The sequence below is a fragment of the Pygocentrus nattereri genome, chromosome 7 (genome assembly GCF_015220715.1).
Source record: "Pygocentrus nattereri isolate fPygNat1 chromosome 7, fPygNat1.pri, whole genome shotgun sequence".
Classification (NCBI taxonomy): domain Eukaryota; kingdom Metazoa; phylum Chordata; class Actinopteri; order Characiformes; family Serrasalmidae; genus Pygocentrus; species Pygocentrus nattereri.
In genome coordinates, this window is record NC_051217.1 from 46,315,468 (window position 1) to 46,336,634 (window position 21,167).

The 21,167-nt window shown below is 47.8% G+C and overlaps 1 protein-coding gene across 2 annotated transcripts in view; it reads right to left on the minus strand.

Moving 5' to 3' along the window:
- The window catches only part of fbn1 (fibrillin 1), a 190,866-nt gene that overhangs the window by 30,805 nt on the left and 138,894 nt on the right, over positions 1 to 21,167 (minus strand). For both annotated transcript variants that reach the window (XM_037539934.1, XM_037539933.1), the window contains exons 42-48: positions 20,265 to 20,423; positions 18,892 to 18,963; positions 17,331 to 17,456; positions 16,630 to 16,752; positions 15,831 to 15,956; positions 11,592 to 11,708; positions 939 to 1,064 (exon numbers count right to left, since the gene is read on the minus strand). In XM_037539934.1, the coding sequence (XP_037395831.1) occupies positions 939 to 1,064; positions 11,592 to 11,708; positions 15,831 to 15,956; positions 16,630 to 16,752; positions 17,331 to 17,456; positions 18,892 to 18,963; positions 20,265 to 20,423 (849 nt within the window). The remainder of the gene's footprint in view (positions 1 to 938; positions 1,065 to 11,591; positions 11,709 to 15,830; positions 15,957 to 16,629; positions 16,753 to 17,330; positions 17,457 to 18,891; positions 18,964 to 20,264; positions 20,424 to 21,167) is intronic.

Sequence of the window (21,167 nt, forward strand, 5' to 3'; positions counted from 1 at the left end):
GTTAATCAGGGGTCCTGGACTCCCTATAACAGTGTATTTTCACACTGCTATATATACGGGTTTAACATGTTATAGCGATAACGCGCTCCACACACAGCTCTATTACTTTGATAAAACAGGTAAATAAATAAAGTAAGAAATTAATAAATTGGGCCATTTTATATGTTTTAATGTTCGCTGTTCCTTCCGCCAAATTATAGTTCCTTAACGAGACAGACCGATCTGACCGTTTGGGAACTTAGCGTCGTCTCGTCTTCAGAGTCGGACCGAATCGGCTGTCGGTCAGATGTGGTCTTAACAGTGTCCATTTTCTGTTTGCGGTAAAGTAAGAAGTAAAAACGTTCAGATGGCTTGAGCGTCTCCTACAGCTGTCAGAGTCGTTGCTTAGCAACAGTGTGTCAGCGGAGTGATACGGTGTTACCAGCAGTTAGAGCGACTCTCAACCAATCAGCTCGCGCGGCCGGAACTCACTGTTGTAAAATCCATGATATACAACGTCTATGACCGCCTCACAACGACTGAACTCTGTATCACTGCGCCGAAAAATGGCATGACGTGTCCCACGCTTCAAACGCCCGTGGTTCAGGGACAGTCGTCTTTCTCATTCAGCAGTCAGCAGTTGCTTAGCAACGGTTCCGTACTCTAAAGGAACTAGATTTCTTGGCGGAAGACTTGTTTATGCCGATTATTATTAATCATAACTTAAATTATTATCGAAAAAATTGTGTATTCTAATATACAGCCATGATGTCACTCACTTAGTGAAGTTATGATCCTGCAGGTCCTGCAAACGAGGAGTTTTGCGTGAAACCCGAAATAAAGAATGGGCTTTAATCTCCTGACCAGGCATGTGTTTATTACTTTATCAGAGGAGCCCCAACTGGTCAGACTTTAAGCCATGGAGGAGCTGATGGAGCAGCTCAGAGTCGTTTACTTACCCACACAGAACCTGCCGTCTGGAGAGAGCTCATAACCCTCCCGGCACACACACACAAACGAGCCGATGGTGTTGATGCACTGTCCATTCCGGCATATTCCCCTCTGCGTGGCACACTCGTCAACGTCTGAACACAAACACACACATGTTACACACTTATTCACAATACACACACACACACGTTATACACGTAATCACAATACACACACGTTACACACTTAATCACAATACACACACACACGTTATACACTTAATCACAATACACACACACACGTTATACACTTAATCACAATACACACACACACACATTACACACTTAATCACAATACACACACACACCCACGTTACACACTTATTCACGATACACACACATGTTATACACAATACACACACACGCATCGCACAGTGGCGTGACGTGATGAATGGACTGTCACACTGCAGTGATACTGTACGCTGTGAAACAGCTGGTCGTCATGGTGTCTGGGACCTGTAGAATAAAATGGGTCGATTCTGCTCATGGCGGTGGTAACGCTCTGTAGAAGGCTCATGGCGGTGTTAACGCTCTGTAGAAGGCTCATGGCGGTGTTAACGCTCTGTAGAAGGCTCATGGCGGTGTTAACGCTCTGTAGAAGGCTCATGGCGGTGTTAACGCTCTGTAGAAGGCTCATGGCGGTGTTAACGCTCTGTAGAAGACTCATGGGGGTGTTAACGCTCTGTAGAAGGCTCATGGCGGTGTTAACGCTCTGTAGAAGGCTCATGGCGGTGTTAACGCTCTGTAGAAGGCTCATGGCGGTGGTAACGCTCTGTAGAAGGCTCATGGCGGTGTTAACGCTCTGTAGAAGGCTCATGGCGGTGTTAACGCTCTGTAGAAGGCTCATGGCGGTGTTAACGCTCTGTAGAAGGCTCATGGCGGTGTTAACGCTCTGTAGAAGGCTCATGGCGGTGTTAACGCTCTGTAGAAGGCTCATGGCGGTGTTAACGCTCTGTAGAAGGCTCATGGCGGTGTTAACGCTCTGTAGAAGACTCATGGCGGTGTTAACGCTCTGTAGAAGGCTCATGGCGGTGTTAACGCTCTGTAGAAGGCTCATGGCGGTGTTAACGCTCTGTAGAAGGCTCATGGCGGTGGTAACGCTCTGTAGAAGGCTCATGGCGGTGTTAACGCTCTGTAGAAGGCTCATGGCGGTGTTAACGCTCTGTAGAAGGCTCATGGCGGTGTTAACGCTCTGTAGAAGGCTCATGGCGGTGTTAACGCTCTGTAGAAGGCTCATGGCAGTGTTAACGCTCTGTAGAAGGCTCATGGCGGTGTTAACGCTCTGTAGAAGGCTCATGGCGGTGTTAACGCTCTGTAGAAGACTCATGGCGGTGGTAACGCTCTGTAGAAGACTCATGGCGGTGTTAACGCTCTGTAGAAGGCTCATGGCGGTGTTAACGCTCTGTAGAAGGCTCATGGCGGTGTTAACGCTCTGTAGAAGGCTCATGGCGGTGTTAACGCTCTGTAGAAGGCTCATGGCGGTGGTAACGCTCTGTAGAAGGCTCATGGCGGTGTTAACGCTCTGTAGGAGGCTCATGGCGGTGGTAACGCTCTGTAGGAGGCTCATGGCGGTGTTAACGCTCTGTAGAAGGCTCATGGCGGTGGTAACGCTCTGTAGAAGGCTCATGGCGGTGTTAACGCTCTGTAGAAGGCTCATGGCGTGGTAACGCTCTGTAGAAGGCTCATGGCGGTGTTAACGCTCTGTAGAAGGCTCATGGCGGTGTTAACGCTCTGTAGAAGACTCATGGCGGTTGTTAACGCTCTGTAGAAGGCTCATGGCGGTGTTAACGCTCTGTAGAAGGCTCATGGCGGTGTTAACGCTCTGTAGAAGGCTCATGGCGGTGGTAACGCTCTGTAGAAGGCTTCATGGCGGTGTTAACGCTCTGTAGAAGGCTCATGGCGGTGTTAACGCTCTGTAGAAGGCTCATGGCGGTGTTAACGCTCTGTAGAAGGCTCATGGCGGTGTTAACCGCTCTGTAGAAGGCTCATGGCGGTGTTAACGCTCTGTAGAAGGCTCATGGCGGTGTTAACGCTCTGTAGAAGGCTCATGGCGGTGTTAACGCTCTGTAGAAGACTCATGGCGGTGTTAACGCTCTGTAGAAGGCTCATGGCGGTGTTAACGCTCTGTAGAAGGCTCATGGCGGTGTAACGCTCTGTAGAAGGCTCATGGCGGTGGTAACGCTCTGTAGAAGGCTCATGGCGGTGTTAACGCTCTGTAGAAGGCTCATGGCGGTGTTAACGCTCTGTAGAAGGCTCATGGCGGTGTTAACGCTCTGTAGAAGGCTCATGGCGGTGTTAACGCTCTGTAGAAGGCTCATGGCGGTGTTAACGCTCTGTAGAAGGCTCATGGCGGTGTTAACGCTCTGTAGAAGGCTCATGGCGGTGTTAACGCTCTGTAGAAGACTCATGGCGGGGGTAACGCTCTGTAGAAGGACTCATGGCGGTGTTAACGCTCTGTAGAAGGCTCATGGCGGTGTTAACGCTCTGTAGAAGACTCATGGCGGTGTTAACGCTCTGTAGAAGGCTCATGGCGGTGTTAACGCTCTGTAGAAGGCTCATGGCGGTGGTAACGCTCTGTAGAAGGCTCATGGCGGTGTTAACGCTCTGTAGGAGGCTCATGGCGGTGGTTAACGCTCTGTAGGAGGCTCATGGCGGTGTTAACGCTCTGTAGAAGGCTCATGGCGGTGGTAACGCTCTGTAGTAGGCTCATGGCGGTGTTAACGCTCTGTAGAAGGCTCATGGCGGTGGTAACGCTCTGTAGAAGGCTCATGGCGGTGTTAACCCCTCTGTAAGAAGACTCATGGCGGTGGTAACGCTCTGTAGAAGGCTCATGGCGGTGTGTAACGCTCTGTAGAATGGCTCATGGCGGTGGTAACGCTCTGTAGAAGGCTCATGGCGGTGTTAACGCTCTGTAGAAGGCTCATGGCGGTGTTAACGCTCTGTAGAAGGCTCATGGCGGTGTGTTTAACCCTCTGTAGAAGACCTCATGGCGTGGTGTAAAGCTCTGTAGAAGGCTCATGTCGGTGGTTAACGCTCTGTAGAAGGCTCATGGCGGTGTTAACGCTCTGTAGAAGGCTCATGGCGGTGTTAACCCTCTGTAGAAGGCTCATGGCGGTGTTAACGCTCTGTAGAAGGCTCATGGCGGTTGTAACGCTCTGTAGAAGGCTCATGGCGGTGTTAACGCTCTGTAGGAGGCTCATGGCCGGTGGTAACGCTCTGTAGGAGGCTCATGGCGGTGTTAACGCTCTGTAGAAGGCTCATGGCTGGTGGGTAACGCTCTGTAGAAGGCTCATGGCGGTGTTAACGCTCTGTAGAAGGCTCATGGCGGTGGTAACGCTCTGTAGAAGGCTCATGGCGGTGTTAACGCTCTGTAGAAGGCTCATGGCGGTGTTAACGCTCTGTAGAAGGCTCATGGCGGTGTTAACGCTCTGTAGAAGACTCATGGCGGTGGTAACGCTCTGTAGAAGGCTCATGGCGGTGGTAACGCTCTGTAGAAGGCTCATGGCGGTGTTAACGCTCTGTAGAAGGCTCATGGCGGTGTTAACGCTCTGTAGAAGGCTCATGGCGGTGTTAACCCTCTGTAGAAGACTCATGGCGGTGGTAACGCTCTGTAGAAGGCTCATGGCGGTGTTAACGCTCTGTAGAAGGCTCATGGCGGTGTTAACGCTCTGTAGAAGGCTCATGGCGGTGTTAACGCTCTGTAGAAGGCTCATGGCGGTGGTTAACGCTCTGTAGAAGGCTCATGGCGGTGTTAACGCTCTGTAGAAGACTCATGGCGGTGTAACGCTCTGTAGAAGGCTCATGGCGGGTTGTTAACGCTCTGTAGAAGGCTCATGGCGGTGTTAACGCTCCTGTAGAAGGTTCATGGCGGTGGTAACGCTCTGTAGAAGGCTCATGGCGGTGTTAACGCTCTGTAGAAGGCTCATGGCGGTGTAACGCTCTGTAGAAGCTCATGGCGGTGTTAACGCTCTGTAGAAGGCTCATGGCGGTGTTAACGCTCCTGTAGAAGGCTCATGGCGGTGTTAACGCTCTGTAGAAGGCTCATGGCGGTGATTAACGCTCTGTAGAAGGCTCATGGCGGTTGTTAACGCTCTGTAGAAGGCTCATGGCGGTGTTAACGCTCTGTAGAAGGCTCATGGCGGTGTTAACGCTCTGTAGAAGGCTCATGGCGGTGGTTAACGCTCTGTAGAAGACTCATGGCGGTGGTAACGCTCTGTAGAAGACTCATGGCGGTGTTTAACGCTCTGTAGAAGGCTCATGGCGGTGTTAACGCTCTGTAGAAGGCTCATGGCGGTGTTAACGCTCTGTAGAAGGCTCATGGCGGTGTTAACGCTCTGTAGAAGGCTCATGGCGGTGGTAACGCTCTGTAGAAGGCTCATGGCGGTGTTAAAGCTCTGTAGGAGGCTCATGGCGGTGGTAACGCTCTGTAGGAGGCTCATGGCGGTGTTAACGCTCGTAGAAGGCTCATGGCGGTGGTAACGCTCTGTAGAAGGCTCATGGCGGTGTTAACGCTCTGTAGAAGGCTCATGGCGGTGGTAACGCTCTGTAGAAGGCTCATGGCGGTGTTAACCCTCTGTAGAAGACTCATGGCGGTGTTAACGCTCTGTAGAAGGCTCATGGCGGTGTTAACGCTCTGTAGAAGGCTCATGGCGGTGTTAACGCTCTGTAGAAGGCTCATGGCGGTGTTAACGCACTGTAGAAGGCTCATGGCGGTGTTAACGCTCTGTAGAAGGCTCATGGCGGTGTTAACGCTCTGTAGAAGGCTCATGGCGGTGTTAACGCTCTGTAGAAGGCTCATGGCGGTGTTAACGCTCTGTAGAAGGCTCATGGCGGTGTTAACGCTCTGTAGAAGGACTCATGGCGGTGGTAACGCTCTGTAGGAAGACTCATGGCGGTGTTAACGCTCTGTAGAAGGCTCATGGCGGTGTTAACGCTCTGTAGAAGGCTCATGGCGGTGTTAACGCTCTGTAGAAGGCTCATGGCGGTGTTAACGCTCTGTAGAAGGCTCATGGCGGTGGTAACGCTCTGTAGAAGGCTCATGGCGGTGTTAACGCTCTGTAGGAAGGCTCATGGCGGTGGTAACGCTCTGTAGGAGGCTCATGGCGGTGTTAACGCTCTGTAGAAGGCTCATGGCGGTGGTAACGCTCTGTAGAAGGCTCATGGCGGTGTTAACGCTCTGTAGAAGGCTCATGGCGGTGGTAACGCTCTGTAGAAGGCTCATGGCGGTGTTAACGCTCTGTAGAAGGCTCATGGCGGTGTTAACGCTCTGTAGAAGGCTCATGGCGGTGTTAACGCTCTGTAGAAGGCTCATGGCGGTGGTAACGCTCTGTAGAAGGCTCATGGCGGTGTTAACGCTCTGTAGAAGGCTCATGGCGGTGTTAACGCTCTGTAGAAGGCTCATGGCGGTGTTAACCCTCTGTAGAAGACTCATGGCGGTGGTAAAGCTCTGTAGAAGGCTCATGGCGGTGTTAACGCTCTGTAGAAGGCTCATGGCGGTGTTAACGCTCTGTAGAAGGCTCATGGCGGTGTTAACCCTCTGTAGAAGGCTCATGGCGGTGTTAACGCTCTGTAGAAGGCTCATGGCGGTGGGAACGCTCTGTAGAAGGCTCATGGCGGTGTTAACGCTCTGTAGGAGGCTCATGGCGGTGGTAACGCTCTGTAGGAGGCTCATGGCGGTGTTAACGCTCTGTAGAAGGCTCATGGCGGTGGTAACGCTCTGTAGAAGGCTCATGGCGGTGTTAACGCTCTGTAGAAGGCTCATGGCGGTGGTAACGCTCTGTAGAAGGCTCATGGCGGTGTTAACGCTCTGTAGAAGGCTCATGGCGGTTGTTAACGCTCTGTAGAAGGCTCATGGCGGTGTTAACGCTCTGTAGAAGGCTCATGGCGGTGGTTAACGCTCTGTAGAAGGCTCATGGCGGTGGTAACGCTCTGTAGAAGGCTCATGGCGGTGTTAACGCTCTGTAGAAGGCTCATGGCGGTGTTAACGCTCTGTAGAAGGCTCATGGCGGTGTTAACGCTCTGTAGAAGACTCATGGCGGTGGTAACGCTCTGTAGAAGGCTCATGGCGGTGTTAACGCTCTGTAGAAGACTCATGGCGGTGTTAACGCTCTGTAGAAGGCTCATGGCGGTGTTAACGCTCTGTAGAAGGCTCATGGCGGTGTTAACGCTCTGTAGAAGGCTCATGGCGGTGTTAACGCTCTGTAGAAGGCTCATGGCGGTGGTTAACGCTCTGTAGAAGGCTCATGGCGGTGTTAACGCTCTGTAGAAGGCTCATGGCGGTGGTAACGCTCTGTAGAAGGCTCATGGCGGTGTTAACGCTCTGTAGAAGGCTCATGCGGTGTTAACGCTCTGTAGAAGCTCATGGCGGTGTTAACGCTCTGTAGAAGACTCATGGCGGTGTTAACGCTCTGTAGAAGACTCATGGCGGTGGTAACGCTCTGTAGAAGGCTCATGGCGGTGTTAACGCTCTGTAGAAGGCTCATGGCGGTGTTAACGCTCTGTAGAAGGCTCATGGCGGTGTTAACGCTCTGTAGAAGGCTCATGGCGGTATTAACGCTCTGTAGAAGGCTCATGGCGGTGGTAACGCTCTGTAGGAGGCTCATGGCGGTGTTAACGCTCTGTAGAAGACTCATGGCGGTGGTAACGCTCTGTAGAAGGCTCATGGCGGTGTTAACGCTCTGTAGAAGACTCATGGCGGTGTTAACGCTCTGTAGAAGGCTCATGGCGGTGGTAACGCTCATTAGAAGACTCATGGCGGTGTTAACGCTCTGTAGAAGGCTCAAGGCGGTGTTAACGCTCTGTAGAAGGCTCATGGCGGGTTAACGCTCTGTAGAAGGCTCATGGCGGTGTTAACGCTCTGTAGAAGGCTCATGGCGGTGTTAACGCTCTGTAGAAGGCTCATGGCGGGTTAACGCTCTGTAGAAGACTCATGGCGGTGTTAACGCTCTGTAGAAGGCTCATGGCGGTGGTAACGCTCTGTAGAAGGCTCATGGCGGTGTTAACGCTCTGTAGAAGACTCATGGCGGTGGTAACGCTCTGTAGAAGGCTCATGGCGGTGGTAACGCTCTGTAGAAGGCTCATGGCGGTGTTAACGCTCTGTAGAAGGCTCATGGCGGTGTTAACGCTCTGTAGAAGACTCATGGCGGTGGTAACGCTCTGTAGAAGGCTCATGGCGGTGTTAACGCTCTGTAGAAGGCTCATGGCGGTGTTAACGCTCTGTAGAAGACTCATGGCGGTGGTAACGCTCTGTAGAAGGCTCATGGCGGTGTTAACGCTCTGTAGAAGACTCATGGCGGTGGTAACGCTCTGTAGAAGGCTCATGGCGGTGTTAACGCTCTGTAGAAGGCTCATGGCGGTGTTAACGCTCTGTAGAAGGCTCATGCGGTGTTAACGCTCTGTAGAAGGCTCATGGCTGGTGTTAACGCTCTGTAGGAAGGCTCATGGCGGTGTTAACGCTCTGTAGAAGACTCATGGCGGTCTTAACGCTCTGTAGAAGGCTCATGGCGGTGTTAACGCTCTGTAGAAGACTCATGGCGGTGTTAACGCTCTGTAGAAGGCTCATGGCGGTGGTAACGCTCATTAGAAGACTCATGGCGGTGTTAACGCTCTGTAGAAGGCTCAAGGCGGTGTTAACGCTCTGTAGAAGGCTCATGGCGGTGTTAACGCTCTGTAGAAGGCTCATGGCGGTGTTAACGCTCTGTAGAAGGCTCATGGCGGTGTTATCGCTCTGTAGAAGGCTCATGGCGGTGTTAACGCTCTGTAGAAGGCTCATGGCGGTGTTAACGCTCTGTAGAAGGCTCATGGCGGTGTTAACGCTCTGTAGAAGGCTCATGGCGGTGTTAACGCTCTGTAGAAGACTCATGGCGGTGTTAACGCTCTGTAGAAGGCTCATGGCGGTGTTAACGCTCTGTAGAAGGCTCATGGCGGTGTTAACGCTCTGTAGAAGGCTCATGGCGGTATTAACGCTCTGTAGAAGGCTCATGGCGGTGTTAACGCTCTGTAGAAGGCTCATGGCGGTGTTAACGCTCTGTAGAAGGCTCATGGCGGTGTTAACGCTCTGTAGAAGGCTCATGGCGGTGGTAACGCTCTGTAGAAGGCTCATGGCGGTATTAACGCTCTGTAGAAGACTCATGGCGGTGGTAATGCTCTGTAGAAGGCTCATGGCGGTGTTAACGCTCTGTAGAAGACTCATGGCGGTGTTAACTCTCTGTAGAAGGCTCATGGCGGTGTTATCGCTCTATAGAAGGCTCATGGCGGTGTTAACGCTCTGTAGAAGGCTCATGGCGGTGTTAACGCTCTGTAGAAGGCTCATGGCGGTGTTAACGCTCTGTAGAAGGCTCATGGCGGTGTTAACGCTCTGTAGAAGGCTCATGGCGGTGTTAACGCTCTGTAGAAGACTCATGGCGGTGGTAACGCTCATTAGAAGACTCATGGCGGTGTTAACGCTCTGTAGAAGGCTCATGGCGGTGGTAACGCTCTGTAGAAGGCTCATGGCGGTGGTAACGCTCTGTAGAAGGCTCATGGCGGTGGTAACGCTCTGTAGAAGACTCATGGCGGTGTTAACGCTCTGTAGAAGGCTCATGGCGGTGTTAACGCTCTGTAGAAGGCTCATGGCGGTGTTATCGCTCTATAGAAGGCTCATGGCGGTGTTAACGCTCTGTAGAAGGCTCATGGCGGTGTTAACGCTCTGTAGAAGGCTCATGGCGGTGGTAACGCTCTGTAGAAGGCTCATGGCGGTGGTAACGCTCATTAGAAGACTCATGGCGGTGTTAACGCTCTGTAGAAGGCTCATGGCGGTGGTAACGCTCTGTAGAAGGCTCATGGCGGTGTTAACGCTCTGTAGAAGGCTCATGGCGGTGTTAACGCTCTGTAGAAGGCTCATGGCGGTGTTATCGCTCTATAGAAGGCTCATGGCGGTGTTAACGCTCTGTAGAAGGCTCATGGCGGTGTTAACGCTCTGTAGAAGGCTCATGGCGGTGTTAACGCTCTGTAGAAGGCTCATGGCGGTGTTAACGCTCTGTAGAAGGCTCATGGCGGTGTTAACGCTCTGTAGAAGACTCATGGCGGTGGTAACGCTCTGTAGAAGACTCATGGCGGTGTTAACGCTCTGTAGAAGACTCATGGCGGTGTTAACGCTCTTCAGAGAGACTCACAGAAGCACAGACACTCAACAAACCCTCTGCACAGTTAAAGGGATCCTTCATAGAAGGACAGACAGACAGACAGACGGACAGATAGACAAGACAGACAGACAGATGGACAGACGGACAGACAGACAGACAGATAGATAGATAGATAGATAGATAGATAGATAGATAGATAGATAGATAGATAGATAGACAGACAGACAGACAGACGGACAGACAGACAGGTGGACAGACAGATAGATAGATAGATACATAGAGAGATAGACAGACAGATAGATAGATACATAGATAGACAGACAGACAGATAGATACATAGACAGACAGATAGATAGACAGACAGACAGACAGACAGACAGATAGATAGATAGATAGATAGATAGATAGACAGACAGATAGATAGACAGACAGACAGACAGACAGATAGACAGACAGATAGTTCTTTGAGTGTTGATGATTCTACAAAGCCACTTTTCAGCTAAACTCAACTTGACTTGCTTTTGCTACCAGCAGCTCCAATTTCCGCTGATATAGCGCCCCCTTAGTGTAGCCAGTTGTCATAGCGATGCCACATGAAGCTGCTGTGATGTGAGGGAGACCAGGTCTGATGGCAGAGAGACTAAAGGCTGCTGAAAAAACAGGAGAGTTTGGGAAGAACATCGGAGCTCAGACCACGAGACGATCCTGATGCTCAAAGGCGACACGAGGCTACATTAACCTGGTAGCTAACGTTAGCATACGTTAGCCTTTGGGTATCGCCTCTGCTCGCCTGGAGTCCAGGCGTCAAGTCAAGCTGGTTCCCCGCAGGAGAACAGCAGAGTATAGAGCCAGTGTCTCTCCTTGAAGAGCCATCGTTTTAAGAGTAGAGCAACCTTTTATTTTCGTGGCAGCTTCACGGTTCAGTGTCCCGACAGCGACTGCTGCGTTAGCAGGACCACAGAGTGTATTAGTGATTTTGAAAGTAGATACATGAGTACATGGAAGCAGAATGAGCTTTGATGTGTGTGTGTGTGTGTGTGTGTGTGTGTGAGGCCCGAACTCAAAGAAAGACAAACACACACACAAACTGGTCTTCAGTTTCCCAGAAAAATTTCTAAATCAGCTGATCTGAACTTCCAGTGAGCCAAAGCCCTGTAGGAAAAAGTGTGTGTGTGTCTACATGTCTTCCTATCTTTGTGAGGACTACATGTCCTCACAATGACAGGATAACATGACATTTTGCTCAAGTAAGGACCTTTTTCTAATTGTGCTGGTGCTGTTTTCACACAAACTACAATTTTTAGAAAACCTTAAGAGCAGAAACACTGACTTTGGTTACAGAGGCTAAGGTTAGGATTAGGTTTAGATACTGAGGTTAAGGTTAGGATTACGTTTGGGTTTTGATACTGAGGTTAATGTTAGGTTTCAAGACGTGTGTGTGTGTGTGTGTGTGTGTGTGTGTGTGTGTGTGTGTGTGTGTGTGCGTGTGTGTGTTAGTTACCAATGCAGTCAATGTTGTGGCTCAGTTGGAATCCAGGGTAGCAGAGGCAGTTGTAGGATCCCACAGTGTTCTTACAGGTTCCATTACCACATGGCTGCCTCTCACACTCGTCAACATCTACACACACACACACACAAGAGATTCACAGCATTACACACAACCACACACAGCTACATGTTCACTTCAAAAATGACTCATTTGTTTGAGAAATGCTCTCCTCCATCTAAACCCAATCAGGAGACACACACCATTAAAGGCATTAGGGCGTATTAAAAGTGAAACAAACAGAGATCAAGTAAAGCATTACACACACTTTCCCCACACAACAGACCCCTGCTACACACACTTTCCCCACACAACAGGCCCCTGCTACACACACTTTCCCCACACAACAGACCCCTGCTACACACACTTTCCCCACACAACAGGCCCCTGCTACACACACTTTCCCCACACAACAGGCCCCTGCTACACACACTTTCCCCACACAACAGACCCCTGCTACACACACTTTCCCCACACAACAGACCCCTGCTACACACACTTTCCCCACACAACAGACCCCTGCTACACACACTTTCCCCACACAACAGGCCCCTGCTACACACACTTTCCCCACACAACAGGCCCCTGCTACACACACTTTCCCCACACAACAGGCCCCTGCTACACACACTTTCCCCACACAACAGGCCCCTGCTACACACACTTTCCCCACACAACAGACCCCTGCTACACACACTTTCCCCACACAACAGACCCCTGCTACACACACTTTCCCCACACAACAGACCCCTGCTACACACACTTTCCCCACACAACAGGCCCCTGCTACACACACTTTCCCCACACAACAGACCCCTGCTACACACACTTTCCCCACACAACAGGCCCCTGCTACACACACTTTCCCCACACAACAGGCCCCTGCTACACACACTTTCCCCACACAACAGACCCCTGCTACACACACTTTCCCCACACAACAGGCCCCTGCTACACACACTTTCCCCACACAACAGGCCCCTGCTACACACACTTTCCCCACACAACAGACCCCTGCTACACACACTTTCCCCACACAACAGACCCCTGCTACACACACTTTCCCCACACAACAGGCCCCTGCTACACACACTTTCCCCACACAACAGGCCCCTGCTACACACACTTTCCCCACACAACAGGCCCCTGCTACACACACTTTCCCCACACAACAGGCCCCTGCTACACACACTTTCCCCACACAACAGGCCCCTGCTACACACACTTTCCCCACACAACAGACCCCTGCTACACACACTTTCCCCACACAACAGGCCCCTGCTACACACACTTTCCCCACACAACAGGCCCCTGCTACACACACTTTCCCCACACAACAGACCCCTGCTACACACACTTTCCCCACACAACAGGCCCTGCTACACACACTTTCCCCACACAACAGGCCCCTGCTACACACACTTTCCCACACAACAGGCCCCTGCTACACACACTTTCCCCACACAACAGGCCCCTGCTACACACACTTTCCCCACACAACAGACCCCTGCGACACACACTTTCCCCACACAACAGGCCCCTGCTACACACACTTTTCCCCACACAACAGACCCCTGCTACACACACTTTCCCACACAACAGGCCCCTGCTACACACACTTTCCCCACACAACAGGCCCCTGCTACACACACTTTCCCCACACAACAGGCCCCTGCTACACACACTTTCCCCACACAACAGGCCCCTGCTACACACACTTTCCCCACACAACAGACCCCTGCTACACACACTTTCCCCACACAACAGACCCCTGCTACACACACTTTCCCCACACAACAGACCCCTGCTACACACACTTTCCCCACACAACAGGCCCCTGCTACACACACTTTCCCCACACAACAGGCCCCTGCTACACACACTTTCCCCACACAACAGGCCCCTGCTACACACACTTTCCCCACACAACAGACCCCTGCTACACACACTTTCCCCACACAACAGGCCCCTGCTACACACACTTTCCCCACACAACAGACCCCTGCTACACACACTTTCCCCACACAACAGGCCCCTGCTACACACACTTTCCCCACACAACAGACCCCTGCTACACACACTTTCCCCACACAACAGGCCCCTGCTACACACACTTTCCCCACACAACAGGCCCCTGCTACACACACTTTCCCCACACAACAGGCCCCTGCTACACACACTTTCCCCACACAACAGGCCCCTGCTACACACACTTTCCCCACACAACAGACCCCTGCTACACACACTTTCCCCACACAACAGACCCCTGCTACACACACATTCACCACACAACAGACCCCTGCTACACACACTTTCCCCACACAACAGGCCCCTGCTACACACACTTTCCCCACACAACAGGCCCCTGCTACACACACTTTCCCCACACAACAGGCCCCTGCTACACACACTTTCCCCACACAACAGACCCCTGCTACACACACTTTCCCCACACAACAGGCCCCTGCTACACACACTTTCCCCACACAACAGACCCCTGCTACACACACTTTCCCCACACAACAGGCCCCTGCTACACACACTTTCCCCACACAACAGGCCCCTGCTACACACACCACAAAAGCGGCAGTGTTGGAAAGCATGGACTGTGGAACATGTGCGTCATCCCTATTGGCTATTGAATTCAAAGCTCTGAGATTAATAACTGAAAGGCAAGATGTCGGTAGCTCAGCCGAGTGACTTTAGAATAAACAGAGTTCAAAATCTGTTTGAATTTGAATGAGACAATAGAGACTAGTTCGGCTTCGAGCAGCAGCCGTGAGCCATGTGGGGAGTCTTATTCTAATGCATTCCACCAAATCTCTCTGGTAGAGATGGTTGACACCACTTTTTCCTTTATAAAAACCTTCAACGTTTGATGAAACTGACAACAAGCAGGTTTTTATTTTTTATTCTAAAAATTGCAAATTGACCATTTTAAACTGAAGCACTTCGCTAAAAGTAGTCGATGATGCTGAAACGACCCTTTTTACACCTGGTCACTTCACGTGGCTTGAGTGTCAGGATTATATCTGGAGGCCACAGGAAAAATGTAAGTGTAAATGCAACCGAGATGCATTTAAAACAGAATCGGATCAATCAGACACTTCAGGGGGAGAACTGAGTCGCACTTCAGCCACGTTATAGCAGCGTAAACACGGCCGTCTCTCCAAGATACATCTGACAGCCAAAACTCCTCCCAGTATAACCCAACCTCCTCCCAGTATAACCCAAACACCTCCCAGGACAGCCAAAACCCCTTCCAGTACGACTGAAGCCCCTGCCTTTACATCCAAAACTCATCCCAGTACAACAGAAACTCCATCCAGTACAACTGAAATCCCTCCCAGTACAAGAGAAACCCCTCCCAGTACAACTGAAATCCCTGAAAGTACATCCAAAACCCCTTCTAGTACAGTCCAAACGCTCCTTGTACAGCTGAAACATTTCCCAGTGTAATCAAAACTTCTCCCAGTACAACTGAAACTTCCCCCTGTATGACTGAAACCCCTCCCAGTACAAGAGAATCCCCTCCCAGTACAACTGAAACCCCTCCCAGTACAAGAGAAACCCCTCCCAGTACAACTGAAACCCCTCCCAGTACAAGAGAAACCCCTCCAGAGTACAACAGACACCCTTTCCAGTACAATCCAAACTCCTCCCAATATAATCAAAATCCCTCCCAGTACAACAAAAGCTCCTCCCCATGCAGTGCATCACTGGGCTCGTGATCTGTCTGTGAGGACACAACACGGCTGAGGATGAAACGAAGTGCTTCATATCAACATGGACAGACGCTGCTGTTCAAAACCCACTGAACAGGTAAACAGGTGGTAGTTGGCTGCTGCGTAACGAGCGGGTTTCCATATTGCGTCCCACACAGCAAGCAGACTGCGGTTTGACTGAGCTGAGACACATGAAGCAACCAGGTGTGAAAGGGGTCTCTGTCACTCTGTTAACCCAACAGGAAGGTCCACACAGCTAACAACATCACAGCGTCTGCTTCAGGATGGATCTGCCACAGGAATTTGATTCATTTCCATATTCCTACACACCTGCACTGGATCAGTTCCGTCTCTATGTGAATAAACTTTGAATCTAGAGCCGATCAGGCGGCTCTGTGCTGCTCTGTCAGCGGTAACCCATTTAAAACAATTCAGAGGTCTTCAGTAAACAAGCAGACTGCATTCTCACCGATGCACATGGCTGGCGCGGTGGTGGGTTTGTATCCGTTGGGGCAGATGCACCGGTAGCTTCCCACCATGTCAATACACTGTCCTGGATTACACACGTTAGGGTTCTCTATACACTCATTACGGTCTGGGGAGAACATGGAGAAAGCCATCATCATCATCATCATCATCATCATCTTCATATACATCAACAATGGGGTCCACAATTCCTCTGTCTCATGACTGCACTTACATTTTTGTTTAATAGTAATTCAAGACTTATTTACAATAAATGCTGAATAATTCATAGTAGATACTGAATAATTTATAGTAAATATTGAAAAATTCATAGTAGATACTGAATAATTTATAGTAAATATTGAAAAATCCATAGTAGATACTGAATAATTTATAGTAAATATTGAAAAATTCATAGTAGATACTGAATAATTTATAGTAAATATTGAATAATCCATAGTAGATACTGAATAATTTATAGTAAATATTGAAAAATCCATAGTAGATACTGAATAATTTATAGTAAATATTGAATAATCCATAGTAGATACTGAATAATTTATAGTAAATATTGAATAATCCATAGTAGATACTGAATAATTTATAGTAAATATTGAAAAATTCTGTAGTAGATCTTGAATAATTCATACTTCCTAGTGAAAGATTAGTCACAGATACTGAGTTATTCACTGTAGTTACTGATTAATTCATAGTAGACACTAAAAACTGAATAGTAGATACTGAATAATTCACAGTGCGCACTAAATAATTCATAGCAGGTGCTAAATAATTCAGACACTGACCCAGACACTGGCCGGTGGGTGTGAAGCGGTATCCTTGTTTACATTCACAGCGGTAACCTCCCGGCAGATTCACACACTGTGCGTTCTGCTGACACACAGGTCCGTTCTGACACTCATCAATATCTGTGGGAAGATTAGAGATACATATGATCCGCATCAGCGTAGGTACTGAAAAACAGTAGTGCCTTACTGATTACTGATTACTCAACTGTAATGGAATTACTTTACTCATTACCTTCTGGAAAACTTTCTGTCTCACTACTTTACTTCCACATTAATCTCTGAACCCAAACTTATCTGTACCAGCTGGACAGTAGAAGAGAAAACCTGACAGTCCTTTAACTAGAAATGCATCATTTAAAAGGCTCATTAACTCTGACTTTACACTGAACACAGAATAAAACGCAAAGTGGCTGATTCAAACACACACACACGTTTGTTTCTATGGACTGTGAGGACTTCCATTGATTTCCCGGAGACTCAAACCTTCACCAAAACTTCTACCAGCTCTAACTAACCCTAAAATTTAACGATTTACGTCATGGGGACCAACTTGTGGTCCCCACAAGGAAAAAAGGTCCCCACAACGTGAGTGTACAAACAGATTTTGGTCCCCACAATTTGGTATAAATGTCGTGTACACACACACACACACACACACACACACACACACACACACACACACACACAGTAACGCAGACCTTCACAGATCAGCAGTTTGTCATTGTAGACGAAACCCATCGGACATTCACATCTGAAGCTGCCGATCATGTTGATACACACTCCGTTCTCACACACTCCTGGAATCTCGCGACACTCATCGATATCTGGACAAACAGAGCAAAGCCGACACAGGATCAGCACGAGATTACACTCCGAGACCCTCTAAGATCTCGTCTACGTCTGGTTCCTTCAATAAAACTAAAACTATCGCTGAAACTAAAACACACAATGAAAAAACGCGTCACATTTATCAAATTAACCACAAAAACTAAGTCAAAACTGAAGTCCACTGCAAAATGAAACAGAATTCCTAAGAAAAATCATTTGTTTTTACTTTTGTCCGGGCGTGAATGAGAGTTTAGGACTCTGTGTTTAGTCCTTAAGGAAAGCTGGAGTTAAGCTGAGCTCAGTCTGCTATGAACATTATAGTCAAGTCAAGTCAAGTCAAGTCAGCTTTATTGTCAGTTCTACAGTATCTACAGGACATACAGTGCACTGAGCCTGCGTTACTCTCAGACCCCGTGGTGTAACAATAACATCAAATAGACGGTAAACAGGAAAAGTGAGTTTAAATAGACACTAAAAAACACTAAACACTAATCGTAAAAATAAACATTCACTGTAAAAAATAGAATAATAAAAAATAATATAAATATAAGAGGTCCTGAAATGAACACTAAAGTGAGATAAGGCACATACAGATTAAGGTCTGTGGGTATAAACAGTGCAGATATAAACAGTCGTGTACTCTTATCAAACACTGGTATCACAGCCTTGAACTGAAACTGAATTAAAGCTGAACTAAATCTATTGTTTAATTATTAACACGCCCTTAAAAGGAACTGATATAAAATATGAGACTATATATATATATATATATATATTGTGTGTGGTGGGTGGGTGTATATGTATAGAGGCATATGTATAGATATGTAAACATGTGTATGTATGTAGCAGCAAATAGTAGAATTATGTCTGGGTGTATATATGTATATGTATATGTGAATATGTATATGTATGTATATCTGTATAATTGTTTTTTTCCCCTCCCCTTTTTTTTTTTTTTTTTTTTTTTTTAACTTACTTATTTATCTATTTATTTTTATTTAGTTGTCTGTTTATTTACTTATTTTATTTGTTTTTTCTCTCTTTTTTATTATTATTATTATTTTTTTTTTCTATTTATTTATTTACTTACTTAATTATCATTATTATGATTTATTATTATTATTATTATTTTTTTTTTTTTTCTCTCTCCTCCCTTCTTCTCTTTCTTTCCTGTCCTCTTTTTTATTGCCTGTCAGGCCTGGCCAAACAAATAAAATAAAAACTTTAACAAGAATAGGCTTTAGTAACCTATAGAGCTTTTTCTTGTGAAAACAAATATGTTTGGTACATCAGTACATTCGGATTTCCATTCCGATTGCAAAAATGGCCAGACATGACAGGTTAAAAAAAAAAAAAAAAAAAATATATATATATATATATATATATATATATATATATGTGTGTGTGTGTGTGTGTGTGTGTGTGTGTTACCAATCACTTGTCCAGTATAGATGTCGATGTAATATCCAGGCCTCTCGCTGCCGCACAGAATCGCAAACTCATCTAGAACAGAATCAGACACGCTTGAATTCATCACTGCACGAATACGTGTACAAACAGTTTCAGACACCTGAGAAAAAGGATTAAAAAGCTGTTTATCTGGGCTGTAAGTGCTCATTTGCTCAGAAAAGCAAGTAAACACAAATATTGGAATAAAGATAAATAGCATTATATAATAAGTGGTTAATTGATGTCCGTCAGTGTGTTGGTCTAAACATTTCCAAACCTCTCCCAATGGCAGCCCAGCATAATCTGTTTGTAGTAGATGCTGAATTACTCAGTGGCTTGCAACTCAAACCGACCTAAATCATTCCTGATGACCTAAATCATTCCTGCTAACTGCTATTTATTCTTTACACTGTGAACTGAGGAAATGCTCTGCTCTCTTATATTCTTCTCCTCATCAGTTACTTTCATTTTCAGAGTGCTTCACAGCTGCTGAGAAGAGCCCACGGCGCTGTCGGCTCACAGCAAGAAGGGCCTGGGTTTGATTCCCCGGCCGGGTGACCAGGGTCCTCTCTGTGTGGAGTTTGCATGTTCTCCCCGTGTCTGCGTGGGTTTCCTCCCACAGTCCAAAGACATGCAGTCAGGCCAGTTGGACGTGGTGAATTGCCCCTAGGTGTGAATGTGTCTGTCTGTCTGTCTGTCTGTCTGCCCTGCGATGGACTGGCAACCTGTCCAGGGAGTATCCTGCCTTCCGCCCGATGACCGCTGGGATAGGCTCCAGCACCCCCCATGACCCAGAAGGAGAAGCGGCTTAGAAGGTGTGTGTGTGTGTGTGTGTGTGTGTGTGTGTGTGTGTGTGTGTGTGTGTGTGTGTGTGAATTGAACTCAAATGAATTGAATTCAGCAGTGGGGGGTTAGGTGCTCAAGAGCACTTCCATCATGTACTGAACTGGTGACCTTCCGGTCACAAGGCTGGTTCCCTGGGGCAGTCGCGGACTGTCTGAGTTCTCTGAGAGCTCAAATTTCTTAGAATGCCCAAACTTTTGGCATGGTGCTTCTTTCCTTTGGTCACTCTAAAATTATACAAAACAAAAATAATACACTAATCTTGCATAAAATATTTAAAAAAATGTTTTCATCTTAACTTTATGCCTTTTGGGGATCATACCCTACCCGCTTAACCATTTACAGTAACAGAAATGTTGAGTGCCCAAACTTTTGCATGCCACTGTATATCTGTGATATGATAAGCGTGTGTGTGTGTGTGTGTGTGGGTGTGTGTATATATATCTGTTTGGTAACATGCCTTAATGTGTTTGTCAGTACTGAGTTCACTGTCTTGCTGCTGCGTAACTCACTGGTGCTGGGGATGGGGCAGGGCTCGCAGGGTTTGTTCCAGGCCCGGCCGATGTTGTAGGAGCAGCAGCACATTTTCTTCGTCATGTTAAACGTCAGCTCGCTGTCACACGTAGCGTTTTCAGAGTAGTAGTTTCTGTAGCACAGACTGCGCCGCATATCTGCACACACACACAGCAAAACACAGAAAAACGCAAGATACACCATCATAAAACGCTCGCAGCTCACAGCAAACACAGTTTATATGATATGGGAAACTAAACATCACCAAAAGCTGCTTAACTGACCATCCTGACCGCCTGAAATACCATGCGCTGTAATGAAAAATTGATTTTAAAAATATCGGAACCTCCGGTTATCCTAAAATTTACTAGCATCTTTAATCCAATTTCAGTCTGGGAAATGAATTCTGAATTCTGTGAGCTGTCAGTGCTTCTCACACTAGTACAGGTGTGGTTCATCCAAAACAACCAAAACTAACGTTAAATGTTGATGTTTCATATGATTCATAGAGCTAAAACAGCCTGGGGTCAAACTAACCACTGCACAGAAAATGTGTACAGAACACTGACATCATATTGTCATGTTAATATTATGTTTACCCAGTCAAGTAAACATAAACAGAGGGAAAAGTCATTAAATATAAAACAAAAAAGTGTTAGTCATGTCAATCAGGCACCACACAGTAAACAAGAATGAAATGTTTTCACTTAAAACTGGGCTGTATTACAGAAACGTCCTGTATTTAGATCTAAATCACGATCTGACCGGTCAATCTGTCTTATCTCACATTAGGAAATCCAAGGTTCAAATCCAGTCAACTGTTATGTCTGTTACTAAGCAACTGACCAAACACACACAGCTAAAAAAGTAAACACAATCAAAACATGTTAAAAATATAAGTT